Genomic DNA, 17,313 nt, shown 5'->3' on the forward strand with positions numbered 1-17,313 from the left:
CCCGCCCACCCTGTCAATACTCTTACTTCCTGATCGCTCCCAATTGCCGAGGCACCCTAGGTCTAGCTTGATGTCCTCGCCTCCTTATTCCTTGACCGCCTCTTCTAAGAGTGATAAACGAAGACAAGCCGAAGGGCTGGCGGGTGCACAGCAGTTGTTCTCGTGCCTCGTAGGCAAAGGGCTTTCCAGTACCAAGGAAAAACGAGCAATGCCCTGGTCTCTTTCTCTGGGCTTAAACTTCTACCCGGCAACAGACGCGCCAACCCCGCCTTCTGCCTCTCTGATTGGCCAGCTTGAATCGTAGTCTGTTGCTCTGATTGGTCGTCTGATATCGTGCGGCCTTTTTTTCCTATTGGAGAAGTAGCCGGGAATTTTTTTTTTTTCCGGGTTGGTCCGCTGGGGAGGCGGGGTCGTTTCTGCGGGATTACTTTTCTGGACTCATTTCTGATTGGGTGATGTGACGCAATGCGCGCGCCCCGTTAGATGCCAAACTGCTAGCAGGCCAGGTCTTTTCCTGTCCGAGCGCCGGCCCTTAAACTGAATCACAGGAGACTTCCGGGCTTGGGCCATTGCGGTAGTGCGGTTGTAGGACTTGCCAGTGCACACGGCCTCTTCTGCCTCGCCAGCGGAACAGGGGCTCAGGCCTCATTCACTTCGCTCCTTCAGTTAACAGCAGAGACATCGACAAATGCTTGTTGAATAAAGAGAAATAAAGAGCTTGGGAAGGAGCGAAACCTTTTTGACCTGTTTCAGTTGTTCCCGCCTACTCCATCTTCTTCCAGGTCAGGGGGTGTGCCTCAGAGAAAGAAGGAAAAGAATTTTGCGGGCTGTCACACACTTCGGATGTTTAGCTGGGCCTTTGAATCTTCCTAGAGTCTATACTCACGCCAGGATCTCTTCTTTTGGAAATCATCATTTGGCCTATGGCTTCACTACCTCCACATTATTCATTTTTTTGCGGAACTTGTGGAAACTGAAAAGGGGGTCAATTGGACTGTAGTCCTATAAAACATCAAAGCTCAAATCCTCCCGAAGGAGAGTAATTTTCTGCTCCTTTGTAGTAGACTTCCCAAAGCAATAATTTTGATCCCAACACCACAGCCTCAGTTGATCCTTCATTTAACAATTCTAACAGTCATGGAGAAGCGCCTGCAAGAGGCTCAGCTATTCAAGGAGGAAGGGAACCAACGCTACCGGGAAGGGAAGTACCGAGATGCTGTGAGTAGGTACCACCGAGCTCTTCTTCAGCTGCGGGGCTTGGATCCAAGTCTGCCTTCCCCGATACCCAGTCTAGGACCTGAGGGCCCAGCTCTCACGCCGGAGCAGGAAAACATACTGCACACCACTCAGATGGACTGCTATAACAACCTAGCTGGTAAGAGCAGGGCTGGAGGGTGGGTAGAACATCAAGACTTGACCATCCAGCAAAGCAGAGGCTGCGCACGCCTTTAATCTCAGTATTCGGGAGGCAGAGGCAGGTGGATCACTGAGTTTGAGGCCAGAGTGGTCTACGGACTGAGTTCCAGGATAGGCAGGGCTACACAGAGAAACCCTGTCTCAAAAAACAAACCTAAACAAACAAAAAAGAGACTATCAAACCCTGTGAACACTGAAAAAAATACATTCTTCTTCGCTGTCATCTGGTTATTCGGCATGAATTGAAACCTGTTTCCAATCAGTAGAGAACTCTTAAGCAGGCAGGATTTTTTACAAACTCTCCAGATGTTTGTAAAAATAGAACCTCTTAGGCCCTAACTCCAGAATCTTTGATCTAGTAGATCTAGGGTGCGACTGCCAATTGATTTATCTGGAGGAATGTTGCTAACTTTAGAATATTTTGCCTACTGTAGAGAAAAAGTGCTTTTGTCTAAAGGAAATTTAACATTTGGGAAACACGTTACTGGCTCTAGATAGTGTAGATCAATTGTGCTTGATAGTATATTTTTTGTAGAAATCAAGGACATTGGATAATTAGTATTTTCCATTTCCCTATGGCTTTGTATGAAGATAGAACAGTTCTGCTAGGAATAACCTTAATTGATAAGAGACCTTTTAGTCTTTTCTATGATAGACAAATCAAGCTTAGAACTAATCAATTTATAGCAGAGTAAGAAATTCTAACAATGTAAACTGAGGCTATGTATTTTATCAGGAGCTGTTATGTTCCCTATTGGTTGCTTTTTTAAAATTGTTTTGATTTTTCTTGAGTCTCAGTTATGTAGCCCAGCCTGGCCTGAAACTCACTTTGTAGACCAAACTGGCTCCAAACTCCTGGCAGTCTTTATGCCTCTGGCTCCCAAGTGCTAAGATTATAGGTGTCAGCTTGTTTATTATCTGGCTGCTTATTTTAAAAATATCTTTGTGGACGGGTGGTGGTGGTGCACACCTGTCATTCCAGCACTCAGGAGGCAGAGGCAGGAGGATCTCTGTGAGTTCAAGGCTGCAGAGCAAGTTCCAGGACAGGCTCCAAAGCTACACAGAGAAATCCTGTCTCGAAAAACCAAATGTGTGTGTGTGTGTGTGTGTGTGTGTGTGTAAACATCTTTGTCATCTCTGTGAGTTTGAGGCCAGACCAGCCAGAGCTTCATAGAGACCCTATCTCAAACAAACAAACAAACAAATACACATACATACACACACACACACACATTTATAAATAAAGCACTCTTAGATGTACACATACATATACACATATATATATAAAAATAAAGCACTCTTAGATGTATAAACTTAAATATGTATACACGCACATATATTGCATGCACACATACAAGCAGTGTTGGAGTGGAGCTGTGCAACTCAGGGCCTTGCACATGCTAACCAAAAACTGTGCCACTAATCTACAATATCAGCACTAAAAAATTTTGAAATTACAATATTCCTTAGTTATGATAAGAAGCTAAGGGTATTTTTTCCCCAGTGTGTCCAGCAATAATTTTGGGACTCAAATAATAGTAATTATGGTGGTGTTTTGTTTCTTTTTGCAACAATGTCTGTGCAGCTCTGGATAGCTTAGCTGACTTGAACTTGCCTGCCTCTGCCTCTACAGTGCTGGAACTATAGCCCATCCCCTAACAGTACCTGTTTCAACTTAATTCTGATCAACAGTTATTAAATGCTGAGGATTAGCAGTGTAACACGACAGATAACAATCCCTATATTCATGAAACAAAGGAAATAACATGGTATATCAGACAGTAAGTACTGCAGAGGAGACTAAGTGAGATGGCGTGGTGCTTTATACTGTAATCCCCACACTGGGGAGGTCCAAGTAGAAGAGTGACTTCAAGTCTGAGGTCCAGGCTAGCCTGGGATGTATGCTAAGACCCTGTCTCAAACAAGTAAGAATAAACTGGAAAATGGAAGTAGATAGAGTCCTGAGAGGTTCAATTTAAGAAAGGATGGCTCTATAGGATTCATAGATGTGACATGATCTATGTTAAGGGTCATAATTCTTCCAGATTAGTCTAAGGAAACTAGAACTAATCTAGCAACAAATGGGTTTAAAATTATACCCGGCAAGCAGTCTTAATTCCCAGAGCTTAAATTCTTATTGCAGGATAATGGCATTTAATCATTGCTCGATCTCAGTTGCTACCCCTGTCAAGATCAGTCAGGCAGTATATCCTAGTGTACTTTCGCTAAGCTGTTAAAATCCTAGCTCATAGCTGGAGCCCAAAGGTATAGTGGGACAATAGGATTTGTGCTTTATATCTTAGCTTGTATCACTTACTAAGCTGTTAAACTCAGACCCCTCTCTAAGCTCAAAAAGCTCCGCCTTCTAAAGTCTATTAAAGTAATTTCCTCTGTTTTGTGGGTTGTTGTTGGGTCTCCTACCTAACCAAGCCCCATCCCCTAATGGCCAGTATTACAGAAAGGTATTTCTTTTGAAATCGGTTTCCGTATATCCCCCATCAAACCGGGGGGTATTATTTAGACTAAACAGGGCTAGAAAAATGACCCAATAGTTAAGAACACTGGCTACTCCAGCAGAGGATCGGAGCTTAATTCCCAGCACCCATATGGTGATTTACAACCATTTCTAACTCTAGTCCCAAGGGATACAACACCCCCTTTCTCACCTCCACAGGCACCAGGCACACATATGGTTTACATACATAAATACATACAAAACACTCATACACATAAGAACATATATCTTATAAAAATAATCATCAAGATACCTTCCTTGTTCTTCTTAGTCCTTAGTTTAATGTTTGAACATAGTTAGTGATAGGTATATAGTTATCAGTTAAAGTATTGAAGCTAAAATGCTGGATTAATTGACCTGTGGAGAATACCTTGTGAAAAGCCTGCTTGGTGTGGGGGTGTTGTAGCAGGGATGCAAGTATCGTCCAAGCTTGTTATTGACTTCATTATACCTGAATCAACCATCTGAGCATGATTTAACTTTAATATATTTATTCCAATAGCTGTGAAATAGGGTGTATCTTCCCCTTTCTTTTTTTAACTTAGAAAATATTTGTTTGGTTTTTGGGAGGCGGGGTTTCAAGACAGGTTTCCTCTTTATAGCCCTGGCTGTCCTGGAACTCACTCTCTAGACCAGGCTGGCCTCGAACGCAGATATTCACCTGCTCCTGCCTCCTTAAAGGTGTGTGCTACCACACCCAACTATTTATTTTTAATTATGTGTATGTGTTTATGTGGGTATGTGTACATGTCAAAACAGATGCCTTTGATGTCCAGAAGAAAGCATCAAATTTGCTGGAGTTTTAGTTGCAGGTGGTTGTGAACCATGTAGTGTGGGTGCTTGAAACCAAACTTGGGTCCTCTGCAAGAGCAATATGTGCTCTTAACCACTGAACCATCACTCCACCTCTGTTGACAGTCGTTTTTGTCCCACTAGGTCCTGCAGTCGTTCAGTCCCAAAGAAACACACAGAAGTCTACATTAATTATAAACTGGCTGACCTAATAGCTCAGGCTTTTTATTAACTATTACTCATATCTTAAATTAGCCCATAATTCTTGTCTGTGCTAGCCACGTGGCTTGGTACCATTTATCAGTGAGGCAATCTCACCTTGCTTCCTCTTGGTCTGGGTGATGACTGCAGACCGAACCTTTCTTCTACCCAGAATTCTCCTGTTCTGGATGCCTCACCTATACTTCCTGCCTGGCTACCGGCCAATCAGTATTTTATTAAACCAATACAACTAACAAATCTTTACAGGGTACAAGATCATTGTCCCACAACATACCTCCTTTACATTTATTTTTGGTGGTGTTGAGACTGAACTCAAGAGTCTCAAGTATGCCAGGCAATCAATCAGTCTGCTAAGCTAAAAACCCTTCTTTAAGGCAGAACACTGTCTTGAACATTGCTTCCTAACCAAGATTTATTCTGGGTTCCATTAATCATCCAAGAAAATAGTGTATTAATACTATATGATGTTGTTGGAAATGAGGTTGGCATGGTGGCACAGAACTTTAATCCCAGTACTGGAAGCCCAAGGTAGGAAGAACAATAGGAGTTTGAGGCCATACTGGAGTTTCAGGACTGCCTGAGCTACAAAGTGAGAACCTGACAGTCTCAGTCAGTACTACTGCTGTGTAGAGACAACATGACCACTCTTATAAAGGAAAGCATTTTATTGGGGGCTTGCTTACAGTTTCAGAGGTCTAAGTCCATTGTCGTCATGGTGGGGAGCATTGCGAAATGCAGCAGACATAGTGTTGGGAAGTAGCTGAGGGTTCAACTTCTGGATCGGAAGGCAGCAGGAAGAGCAAGAACTACTGGGCCTGATGTAGGTTTTTGAAACCTCAAACCCCACCCCCAGTGACACACTTCCTCCAATAAGGCCACTCCTCCTAATCCTTTCAAATAGTGACACTCCCTAATCATTTAAACACATGAGCCTGTGTAGACTATTCTTACTCAAACCACCACACTGACTCAACAAAACCAAACTAAACATTTGGGTGTGTAGGTACACGCCTGTAATTCTACTGATTGGGTATGTGGAAACAAGATCATCATCTTCCAATATATAGAGGATTCAGAGCCAGCTGCAGCTATATGAGATCCCCTACCTCAGAACACTGTGAAATAAAAAACAAAAGATGACAGGACTTGGTTCAGATTTCATGCTCATTTCACTTACAAGCTCTGAGATCTTGGGCAAGTTGCTTATCTGAGCCTGGATTGTTTTTCATCCATTAAATGGAGACTAACACTGATTGTGGACTGTGGGTGAAAAGATAGAATAGTTTGTTCTTTCCTCACATAATGGCAAACATTAACAATGCTGCACTATAAGACCTGATGAGACCAAGAAGTTAGGACACAGCACTAGGTAGAAGAGATACAATGATGAGTTCCATATGATCCCCAGCACCAAAGAGAGGGGAGGAAAAGGGGAGGGTAGACTGTGAGAGAGGGTCTTATATAGTAGCCTATACGGTCTTAAATTCCCCATGTGGCCAAGTGTTAGTCACTGTTCTATTGCTGTGAAAAGACATCACGATCAAGGTAGTTCTTAAAAAGAAAAGCATTTAATTGGAGGCTTACTTACAGTTTCAGAGGCTTAGTCCATTATCATCATGGCAGGGAGCATGGTGGCCTGCATGGCATTGGAGCAGTAGCTAAAAGCTACATTCTGATCTACAGGCTGCAGGAAAAGTGAGAACTGGGCCTGGCATGAACCCACCCCCTACAGCAACAACACACTTTCTCCAACAAGGCCACACCCTCCTACTCCTTCTCAAATAGTGCTACTCTCTGATGACCATTGGTAGTCAAACCACCACACTGAAGATGACCTTAGAGTCCTAATCCCTAATTCCTAGAATCTCTACTTCTCAAGTGCTGGGATTACAGATGTGTACACCATGCCATGCTTGAGAGAGTTTTGAATACAAAACTTAAAGTATGGAGACTGGAAAGATGACTTCCCAGTTAAAAGTGCTTACTCCTCTTACAGACAACTTGGGTTTGGTTCAGCACCCGTATCGCAGCTCACAGTCATCTGTAACTCCAGTTCCAGGGCATCTGATGCCTCTGTGACCACCTCGGGCTCCTGCATGCATATAATACATATATAAACTTGATATATTTATTGTGTGTGCACATGTGCTCAAGCATGACACTGGACACATGTTGGGAACGGCCAAGGAAAACTTGTGGGAGTCAGTTCTCTTCTTCCCAAGAATCAAACACATGCCATCAAGCTTGCTGGCAAGAGCCTTTACCCACTAAGCCAGCTTGTCAGTCAAAACTTTTATATCTACAGTTCCTAGATGAGGGTATGGGTATGGGAGACACTTTAGAATTAGTTGAATAAATGAATATTGGGGAATGCCTTGAGTTGGCTAGTGGAATCTCCTATAAGCCTACCTTCTCTCCTTTTAACTTGATCCATTAGCCTGTCTCCTCCAGATGGAGCCAGTAAACTATGAACGAGTGAGGGAATACAGTCAGAAAGTCCTAGAACGACAACCTGATAATGCCAAGGCCTTGTATCGGGCTGGAGTAGCCTTCTTCCACCTGCAGGACTATGACCAGGCTCGGCACTACCTGCTGGCTGCTGTCAATAAGCAACCTAAAGGTGAGTGAGAGGAACATTAAGGTGGTGAGCATATATAAAATTGTTCTGTTGTTAGTATAAAGAAATGATCAGTGTTTAAAGAGATGACAGACTAATTGCTGTGCTCTAACATTACACACTGTATATGTCATGTATTGAATTATATCCAGTATTCCTGTTAATATATACAGCTATTACAAATAAACAGAAAAAACTTCTTAAAGAAAAGAAGAAGCCGAGCAATAGTGATGCATGCCTTTAATTTTTAATCCCAGCACTTGGGAGGCAGAGGCAGGCGGATCTTTGTGAGTTCGAGACTAGCCTGGTCTACAAGAGCTAGTTTCAGGACAGGCTCCAAAGCTACAGAGAAACCCTGTTTTGAAAAACCAAAATAAATAAATAAATAAATAAATAAATAAATGAAAAAAGAAAAAGAAGAGGTGGGAATGAATATATATATAGCTTAGTTGACTTAGTAGGTAGGCATGCACAAAGCTCCAGGTTCAATCCCCAGCATTGCATAAAAGCATACATAGTGTTGTACACACCTGTAATCCCAGCACTTGGGAGGTAGAGCTAGAGGATCAGAGTTCAAGGTTAGTGAGTCTGAAGATGATCTGGACTACATGAGATCCTGTCGCAAAGCAAAACTGTTTCATGATCCACCTGCCACTGCCTCCCGAGTGCTGGCATTAAAGGGTGTGCTGCCACCACCTGGCTTCACATTTTTTTTTTTTTTTTATCTTTCAAGACAGTGTTTCTCTGTAGCTTTCTCTTCACCCTCAATTTTTAACTTTTTAAAAAACAGATACTACAAACCAGATAAAAAATCCCAGGAGGGCCTGGTGATGGTGGTGGCGCACTCCTTTAATCCCAGCACTTGGGAGGCAGAGGTAGGTGGATCTCAGTGAGTCTGAGGCCAGCCTGGTCTACAAAAGCTAGTTCTAGGATAGGTTCCAAAGCCACAGAGAAACCCTGTCTAAAACAACCAAAAAACAAACAAACAAACAAAATCCAAGGAGGAAGTGGGGAAGATGGTCATGGGATTCCTAGCTGAGATACATGCCATTAATCCAAGCACTTGGGAAACAGAGGTTGGAGGATCTTTGAGTTTGAAGCCAGCCTGGTCTACAGAATGAGTTCTAGGATAGCCAAGGTTACACAGAGAAACCCTGTCTTGAAAAACCAAAAAAAAAAAAAAAGAAGAAGAAAGAAATTCACAGCCGAGGAGCTATTTGATAGCTGTTGAGGGGAGAGTTAGTTTTCTTTAATGATGTTACCCCCTTGTAGGTCACCCACACTCCAGGGCAGGCACCATTCCCAAGAGTATCTAGGCAACACAAACTAGAGTAGATGGGGTTGGGAAAAGAAGACTAAAGCTTAAACTTGGGTGGGGTGGGAGTTTGAGGGCAGAGAGGAGGGTAGGTGAGTATGACAAAAATGTAAAATTCTCAAAGAATTAATCAAATATTTTTTTTAAAAAATAGATAACAGGGGCTGGAGAGATGGCACAGAGGTTAAGAGCATTGCCTGCTCTTCCAAAGGTCCTGAATTCAATTCCCAGCAACCACATGGTGGCTCACAACCATCTGTAATGGGGTCTGGTGCCCTCTTCTGGCCTGCAGGCATACACACAGACAGAATATTGTACAATAAATAAATAAATAAAATAGATAGCATTCATATATTTAAGAAAGTGAGCTGGGTTGTGGTGGCTCACATCTTTAATCCCAGTACTTGGGAGGCAGAGGCAGGCAGATCTCTGAGTTCAAGAGAGTTCAAGGCCAGCTTGGCCTACAAAGTGAGTTCCAGGACAGCCAGGACTGCTAAAGAAACTTTGTCACAAAAAACAAAAAACAAACAGAATGTGTACAAAAATGTGCACATGAATAACTTTTCCACTTCTGTGGCGTTTTTGATTTTGTTTTTTACTTACTTTGTGTGTTGGGGTGGATGTTTGCAAGCTACAGCAAATGTGGAGTCCAGCCTGTAGAAGCTGCTTCTCTCCTTCCACCATGTGGGTGGCCTGCAGCTGCATCCTTAGTGCCAGCCACTGTGAGGAATGCTAGGATTATAGTTTCTTACCACCTCATCTGCAATACTCTGTCCTTGTTTCTACAGGAACGCAACTATTAGTTCTGTCTTCATCCTTAGGAATATTTAAAGCCCCCCTACCTTTTAAAGAGTATGTTAGTGAATCCCAGTGAATGAACTTGATCATCGTCAGTTGGCCTGCTCTCCAGATAGGAGCTGGCCTTCACTTTAGCCTTATCTTTTAGCTCAGCTAGCTCCAGGTGTGACCTAGAAAAAGAAACCACTGACTGGGAAAATTTCAGATTTGGCACTTTCAGGACAGAAAGAAAACTGTGAAGCAGATGGCAGGTTCATTTCTGTGTTGGTTGGTTTAACACTGAATATTGGTTGTTGTTTTTTTTTGTTGTTGTTGTTTTTGTTTTGGGTTTTTCGAGACAGGGTTTCTCTGTGGTTTTGGAGCCTGTCCTGGAACTAGCTCTTGTAGACCAGGCTGGTCTCGAACTCACAGAGATCCGCCTGCCTCTGCTTCCCTAGTGCTGGGATTAAAGGCGTGCGCCACCACCGCCCGGCAACATTGTTTCTCCCTTTTTTTCTTCTCTTTCTCAAGAGAAGTTACACAGTTTATCTGTGTAAACCTGGCTATCCTGGAACTTGCTCTGTAGACTAGTCTGACCTGCCTCTGCCTCTGTAATGCCGGGATTAAAGGCTTGTGCCACCACTTTCTGGCTTTTTTTTCTTCTTCTTCATTTATTATGTATACAACATTCTGCCTCCATATATGCCCACACACCAGACGAGGATGCCAGACAGAATTGAAGTCACCACCTCCGGAAGAGCAGCCAGTGCTCTTAACCACTGACCCATCTTTCCAGCCCCACCCCCCCTTTCATTCTTAAAGCAGCTATTGGAGGCTAGTAGCAAAGGAACCCCAAACATAACAGTGCAATAAAACTTTTCACTAATTTAAATGAACACTAAAGCCACTATGAAGTAATGAAGGTATATGAGCCATTTGTTTTTGTTTCTGACTTCAGGTATACAGATGAAATGCTACTAAGTGGGCACAGTGGCACACATCTTTAGTCCCAACTATTATGAGAGGCTGAGGCAGGAGGGTCACTTAGCCTGTAAGTTCAAGACCAATCTGGGCAACACAGCAGACCACATCTTTAAAAAAAAAATTCAAAAATAACCAGCCGGAGGTGGCATACGCCTTTAGCTCCAGCATTCTCAGAGGTAGGCAGATTTCTGTGAGTTTGAGGCCAGCCTTGTACACAGAGAGTTTCGGGACAGCCAGGGTTACACAGAGAAACCCTGTCAAGAAAAAAAACAAAACAAACAAACAAAAATTAGAAAAAGGCTGGGGATATAGCCCAACTGGTGGGTTGCTTGTCTGGATCCCCATCAGTGAATAATGCATGCTGGTTCATGACTATAATCCCAACACCTGGGAGGTGGAGGCAGGAGGACTGTGAATTTGACAAACAAACAAACTTAGCTCTGACCTATAGAGATTTTGTTTGTTTATTTAAGTCATAATTTTAAGATGGGTAAATCAGCAAGACTGTCTTCAGGTACAAATCAGATTCAAAGCCAGCATGGGCTACAAGACTTTCAAAAGAAAGAAAAAAAAAATTGTCTGGCAGTGGTGGCACACAGCTTTGGTCCCAGCACTCAGGAGGCAGAGACAGGCAGATCTCTGAGTTCGAAGCCAGCCTAGTCTACAAAATGAGTTTCAGCACAGCCAGGGCTACACAGAGAAACCCTGTTTTGAAGGGAAAAAAAAATGTAATTCACGGTGACATAAATTAAGTAACAGAAGTTATTATTCCATGGAGTAATTGTGATACATTCAGATTCAGATTTTGGGGAACTAGAGTAACTGGGAGTGTTACCAGTGCTCTCTGGTCCACTGGGTCATTGTGGTGTCTGTAATTGCCTTTTTTCTTTGTTGTCTCTGAAGATGCCAATGTCCGGCGATACCTCCAGTTGACACAATCAGAACTCAGCAGCTACCACAGGAAAGAGAAGCAGCTATATCTGGGCATGTTTGGTTAATGAAGAAAAAAGATGCTTCTCTACTTGAGCTCAAGTGGACCACTAAAGACCCGTCAAGAGAGACCTGAACCTCAGCAAGAGAAACTCACCCTTAACCTCTGACCCAGGTGGATTTCTATTTTCCTGTTCTGCACAAGCTCTCTGCTACTTAGGCCGTCTGCATTCCTTATTGTCTATCCCTCAGTGTGGCTGGCAATCCATATTATTTGCCTTGAGAAATCGACTAGAAAGCATTCATCCACTGTGGATGCAATCAACTATATTTGTGATGTAGATAAAATGAGATGGTATTAGATGTGTTCAGATACAGAGGAGAAGGCCAGTGAAGGATAAAATAATAAGGACAGGCAGAAAGGAATCTTTTACTGTTTCCTCAGATGCCTTTGTTTTTCCCAGTGGGAAATATATATAATTTGTGAAACTAGATAAATATAAATTGAGCCCAAGTATATGTACATTTACATTAAAGATTTGAAATTAATCATTTTGGGGCTAGGATGTAGCTCAGTGGTAGAATGCTTGCCTGGCATGTACAAGGTCCTGGGTTTGATTCCCCAGTGTTGCAGAAATAAACTAAACAACAAAATCCAACTTTTATTTAAATTAATCTCTCTTTTGTTTGTTTGTTGTCAAGATAGGGTTTCTCTGTGTAGCCTTGACTATCCTGGAACTATCTCTGTGGACCAGGCTGGACCCAAACTCACAAAACCCGCCTGCCTCTGCCTCGCGAGTGCTGGAATTAAAGGTGTGCACCACGACTGCCTGACTCTTTAATTTTTTTTCTCCCAGTAATTTCTAGTCCTTGATATTGCTTATATTCAGATCATTAATATAGTATAACTTATTTATTTGTCTTTATTCTGTTTTAAAGCTTCTGAAGTAAATGCTTGGAATACATGAAACCCTGTTTTTTAAAAACAATGTTTCTGGGAGTCAAGCACGTAAATAGTTAAGTATCTAATAACTCTCTGTCCTCCTGCCGAAAAGGAACCCACGTGCTAGTGAGCTTTTTATGGGTCTGTATGTATGTGTGGGGCTGGAGTTTGAACCTATCTTGCACGTGCTAGGCAAGCACCCTATCATTGAGCTACATAGTCAGCCTCAAAGTGGTTTTGTTTCTGTTTGTATTTTGGACAAGGTGTCTCTGTGTAGCCCTGCCTGTCCGTGTTTTAATTTTAATAGGTGCATTTCTAAAGTGTGTCCATTTTTCTCAGAAGCGTTACAGTGTCTTCTTGAAAGAATATCATAATAAAGCATGACAGAACCCAAGTCTCCTCTTCATCTGTCGCTCTTATTTTGTAAGAGCTCAGGACCTCTCAGAGAAAAGAAACCACAAGGAAAGACGGTTATTGCTTAGTCTTGGAATTCTGATAGGACCTGGGAAGCTGCTGTGCTCGTGGGTGCAGGGTGCAGACCTAGTGCAGTCCTGCCTCTGTGGCATCCATCAGCCAATGGCTGCCCTGTCATTCTGTTTACTCTGTGGATTGTGTCTATATTATGGGTGCCAATTAGTAGCTAAAACCATGTAGTAGGTCTCTACCATTAAAAGTGGAGATAATAAGCATGTGGTATTCATTAGCCATCATGTAATCATTAAACAAATATGATTCTTGGGGTGGGGTCAGTCTGCTTTATTAATAACACCCCAAACTCTCCCAATGCGCTACTCTTCTTTGTTCCTCCCTATAGTTTAAATAATACATGCATCAAAGTACAGCAAAAGGCTTACTATCAAATAATCTAAAAAATCCAAGGCAAGAACTAAGTAAAGTAGAATATTTTCTTTATTTAAACTTCTTAAACTGTTAAACCTAGCATTTGCCTGTCATCTCAGCACTCAGGCTGAGGCAGGAGGATTGCTATGAGGCTATATACTGAATTTCAGACTAGATTGGGTTCCCTAACAAGATCATGTCTTTTTGTTTTGTTTTGTTTTGTTTTTTGAGACAGGGTTTCTCTGTGGCTGTGGAGCCTGTCCTGGAACTAGCTCTTGTAGACCAGGGTGGCCTCAAACTCACAGAGATCCACCTGCCTCTGCCTCCTGAGTGCTGGGATTAAAGGCGTGTGCCACCACAGCCTGGCCAAGATTATGTCTTAAAAACTCAAAAATAGATGGAAAAAATTCCTATATTGGTTTGGCAACATTTTGTCATGGCGAATCCTGTCACATTTGGTTGGCCAGAGGGCCTTATCTTTGAAGTTTTCTCTGAGTAAATTTCCATTTAAAAATCTTAACACTACCCCTCAATTATAAATATCCATATCCACTTGTCTTTTTGGAGTCAGTTAGGTCCAATCTGTGTCTAAAAGTTAATTTTAAAATCTTTATCATCTTGCATGTTTCACTTTTTGTTTCGTTTTTCAAGACAAGGTTTCTCTACATAGTGCCGACAATTCTAGAACTCACTCTGTAGACCAGGCTGCCCTTGAACTCCCAGAGACCCACCGCCTCTGTCCCCAAGTGCTCTAATCCTGGCACATGTTTCACTCCTTTGGAGCTGGTTTTACTTCTTGGTTGTTCTGTAAAAATTAGATATTCAAGGAAGCTGTCTACTACATTTTGAGGAAAAATAAAACTGATATTCACAAATACATCTTAGAAATTTATTTTGCTGATCATTTTCTTAGCCTTCTAAGAGGTGATACCAACATGGTAGTCAGACGTATATGGCAGTTAACAGAGACTTTAAGAAACAGAACAGTAGACAGAGGAAAGTAGCCTGACACAGGTCTGACAAGCCTACATCTTGGTCAGCCACAGTGAATCCCTAAATATCTGTTCAGGAGAGGAAGAGGCTGTAAGCATTCCCAACAAGATCTGGAGAGAGGAGCTTTGTGATGTATTTGAAGATCACAGAAGGCAGTTTGACAAGTATTTCCCACATTGAGACCTACCAGTTCCATAGATTTGCCTCAAGTTCTATTTACACATTACCTGTATTAGTGTTTAGTCAATATGTGAGGGTTAAGGGTGTAGTTTTGTGGGAGAGCTCTTGGCTAGCACTGTCCCAAAATGATTTTAATGTCTTTGTAGCCTTTGCTGCCCTTGACATCATGGCAATCCTCCTGTGGTCAGCCTCCCAGGTGCTAAGATTACAGACATGAGCCAGCACACCAGCTATATTCTGTACATTCTTAAGTTGCCCAGGCTAGCCTAGTCTACTGAGCCCGTGAGCCTTCTGCCTGAGCTAGAACTACTAGTGCCACACTAGTCTGTAAAAATGGAGGTGAATTTACTTACTCATGAATTCTTTTTCCTTCTCTGTGTGGGCTAGGCGTGGAAACTCGGGGCACATACTCTCCCACTGAATCACACCCCGGCCCACTGACTCGTCAGTTAAGTACTGGCTGGAGCAAGGCTGACTTGATTAGCCCAGGAGTGACTGTTACTCACACAGTTTAGAGAATCTGTGTCAGTTCCATAAGGGCTTTGTTCCTTACTTTGAGGAACTGATATTCTAAGGCAACTTATTTTTTCAGCTCCCCCTACTTCTTTAAATGAGAAATCAAAAGCTATAAAATCCACCCTTTTGAAGGGAACTGGTTCTCACAGGCTTTGATGTTTACAGTAGGAAAGACTGGAAAAGGTGCTACACTCATCTAGAATGGCTTTTACTATTTTTATTCATATTTTGCCCTTTCTTGGAGAAATTAAGGCAGTAATACATTAGCATAAATAAAATTGGAACATAGTTATTCTAATATAAGGAATGTTAGCTGAACCTTGTAGTGATATTTCATTTGTATTTTAATAAATAAAGCTTGCCTGAAGATCAGAGAGTAAAACAGCCCCACTGATCAGCCTTACAGATGAGGCAGTGGTGATACACACCTTTAATCCCAGTAGCCACACTAGTTTGCCAAACCGGTGATAATAGTGCACGCCTTTAATTCCAGCCCTAGAGAGGAATAAGGTGGGAGGAGACAGCTCTCAGACACAGTCCCATTCTGAGATTCCTAGAGGCAGGATCGCCATTTCAGACTGAGGTAGAGCTAAGTGGCTGGCTGTTTTGCTTTTCTGACCTTCAGGTTGAACCCCAATTTCTGTCTCTGGGTTTTTATTAGTCCTGCTACAGGACCTGGTTGTACATCTAGTACTGATAAGGCTAAGGCGGAAGATCTAGAATTTCAGGCTAGCCTGTTGTACATAGCAAGACCCCGTCTCAAAAGACCAAAGAGGTAGGCATAGTGGTATATGCCTAAAACATCAGACCTTTGGGTTAGAGGCACGTGTACCTGGAAGGAGGGCAAGGCCATCCTCAGCTACTTAGCAAGTTCAGGGCCAGACAGGGCTATAAGAGACCCTGTCTCCAAAAATGGAAGGCAGGAAGAAAGGAATGGAGGAAGGATCCAAAGAGGGAGGAAAAGGAGTGTGACATGTATACAAGTTCTTCATTATGGTGAAGATGGGGTCTTGCTTTTTCTCTCAGATTAGCTTCCTCCAACTGCTGAGTAGCTAGGACTATAGGAAGCTGCCACTGTAGTTGTACTCAGCTTTAGAATTTTCTCAGCAACAAAACAAAAAAAAAAATCAACTCTTGCTTCCCATGATGCCTCACCAAGGGAGCTTCCTTTGGCCAAATCGTCACTGTTAGCTCAGTCTCCTATCTCAAAACCAGCAGTAGCTTAGTTGGAACAACTTACAGCCCTGCGTGTGACCCCAGAGGAGGCTAAAGAAGTCAAGAAAGCCTGCTTTTATCTTGGCCTTTTTTCAGTTTTGCTTCCTGTTTGATTTGCACTTAGGTCCTTGTGTGCCAGGAGAGGGTGTTTGTAGGGCACCTGGCTAGTTCACTCTACAGCTCCACTCTCCACAGCCTGGAAAGTTACTTCATTTACATTGTGAGCTTTCCCCACATCCTATCTCAACACTTTAAACTCTCATTTTTTACTACCGCTAGTGCCAGTAACTCCCTATATAACTTTAGTGAGTGCTTTAAGCTTTTTAGACAGCTGTTGTTCCAATTTTACTTCTTTTCGGAGTGCTAGGGATCAGATCCCAAGGTCTCAGGCTATGTAAACCATCAGTCCCCACAATTTTACTTCTTTTCGGAGTGCTAGGGATCCAGATCCCAAGGTCTCAGGCTAGGTAAACCATCAGTCCCCACAATTTTACTTCTTTTCGGAGTGCTAGGGATCAGATCCCAAGGTCTCAGGCTATGTAAACCATCAGTCCCCACAATTTTACTTCTTTTCGGAGTGCTAGGGATCAGATCCCAAGGTCTCAGGCTATGTAAACCATCAGTCCCCACAATTTTACTTCTTTTCGGAGTGCTAGGGATCCAGATCCCAAGGTCTCAGGCTAGGTAAACCATCAGTCCCCAGCCCCACATTTGGAAGTAAGGGTCCAAGCTTAGAGGACTATAAAATCCTCATGGGATTTCCTGCCTTAGCTTTCCCAAGCAGCTGTCATTTCAATATTTCCTCAGGTTCTCAGCCCCCGTAAACAACCCTCTCCATGGGCACACAGTTTTCTCTCACCAGTTTCTCATCTTCAGAGACCTCAATTCAAATTGACAAAAAGGCAGAAATTTCAAGTTTATCAATACGTCTATTGTCAAAACACACAACCAAAGATCTTTCTAGGTCCAATGCAGAGGACACAGGTAAGGGAACAAAGCCACACACTCAAAAGAATAAAAAAAACAACTTCTGGAGCTGGAGGATGGATCACCTGTTG

The 17,313-nt window shown here is 42.6% G+C and overlaps 1 protein-coding gene across 1 annotated transcript; it reads left to right on the plus strand.

Annotated features, from left to right (window-relative positions):
- The first annotated feature begins 286 nt into the window (after positions 1-286).
- Positions 287-15,478, plus strand: Ttc9c (tetratricopeptide repeat domain 9C). Its single transcript, XM_041661773.1, has 3 exons — positions 287-1,375; positions 7,383-7,565; positions 11,542-15,478. Exons 1-3 carry the CDS (start codon positions 1,138-1,140, stop codon positions 11,634-11,636), a joined length of 516 nt encoding a protein of 171 aa, XP_041517707.1. The 5' UTR covers positions 287-1,137; the 3' UTR covers positions 11,637-15,478.
- Positions 15,479-17,313: the final 1,835 nt, after the last annotated feature.

Source organism: Microtus oregoni, unplaced genomic scaffold, assembly GCF_018167655.1.
Source record: "Microtus oregoni isolate MIOR12 unplaced genomic scaffold, Mior012 000012F_ref0000307, whole genome shotgun sequence".
Classification (NCBI taxonomy): Eukaryota; Metazoa; Chordata; class Mammalia; order Rodentia; family Cricetidae; genus Microtus; species Microtus oregoni.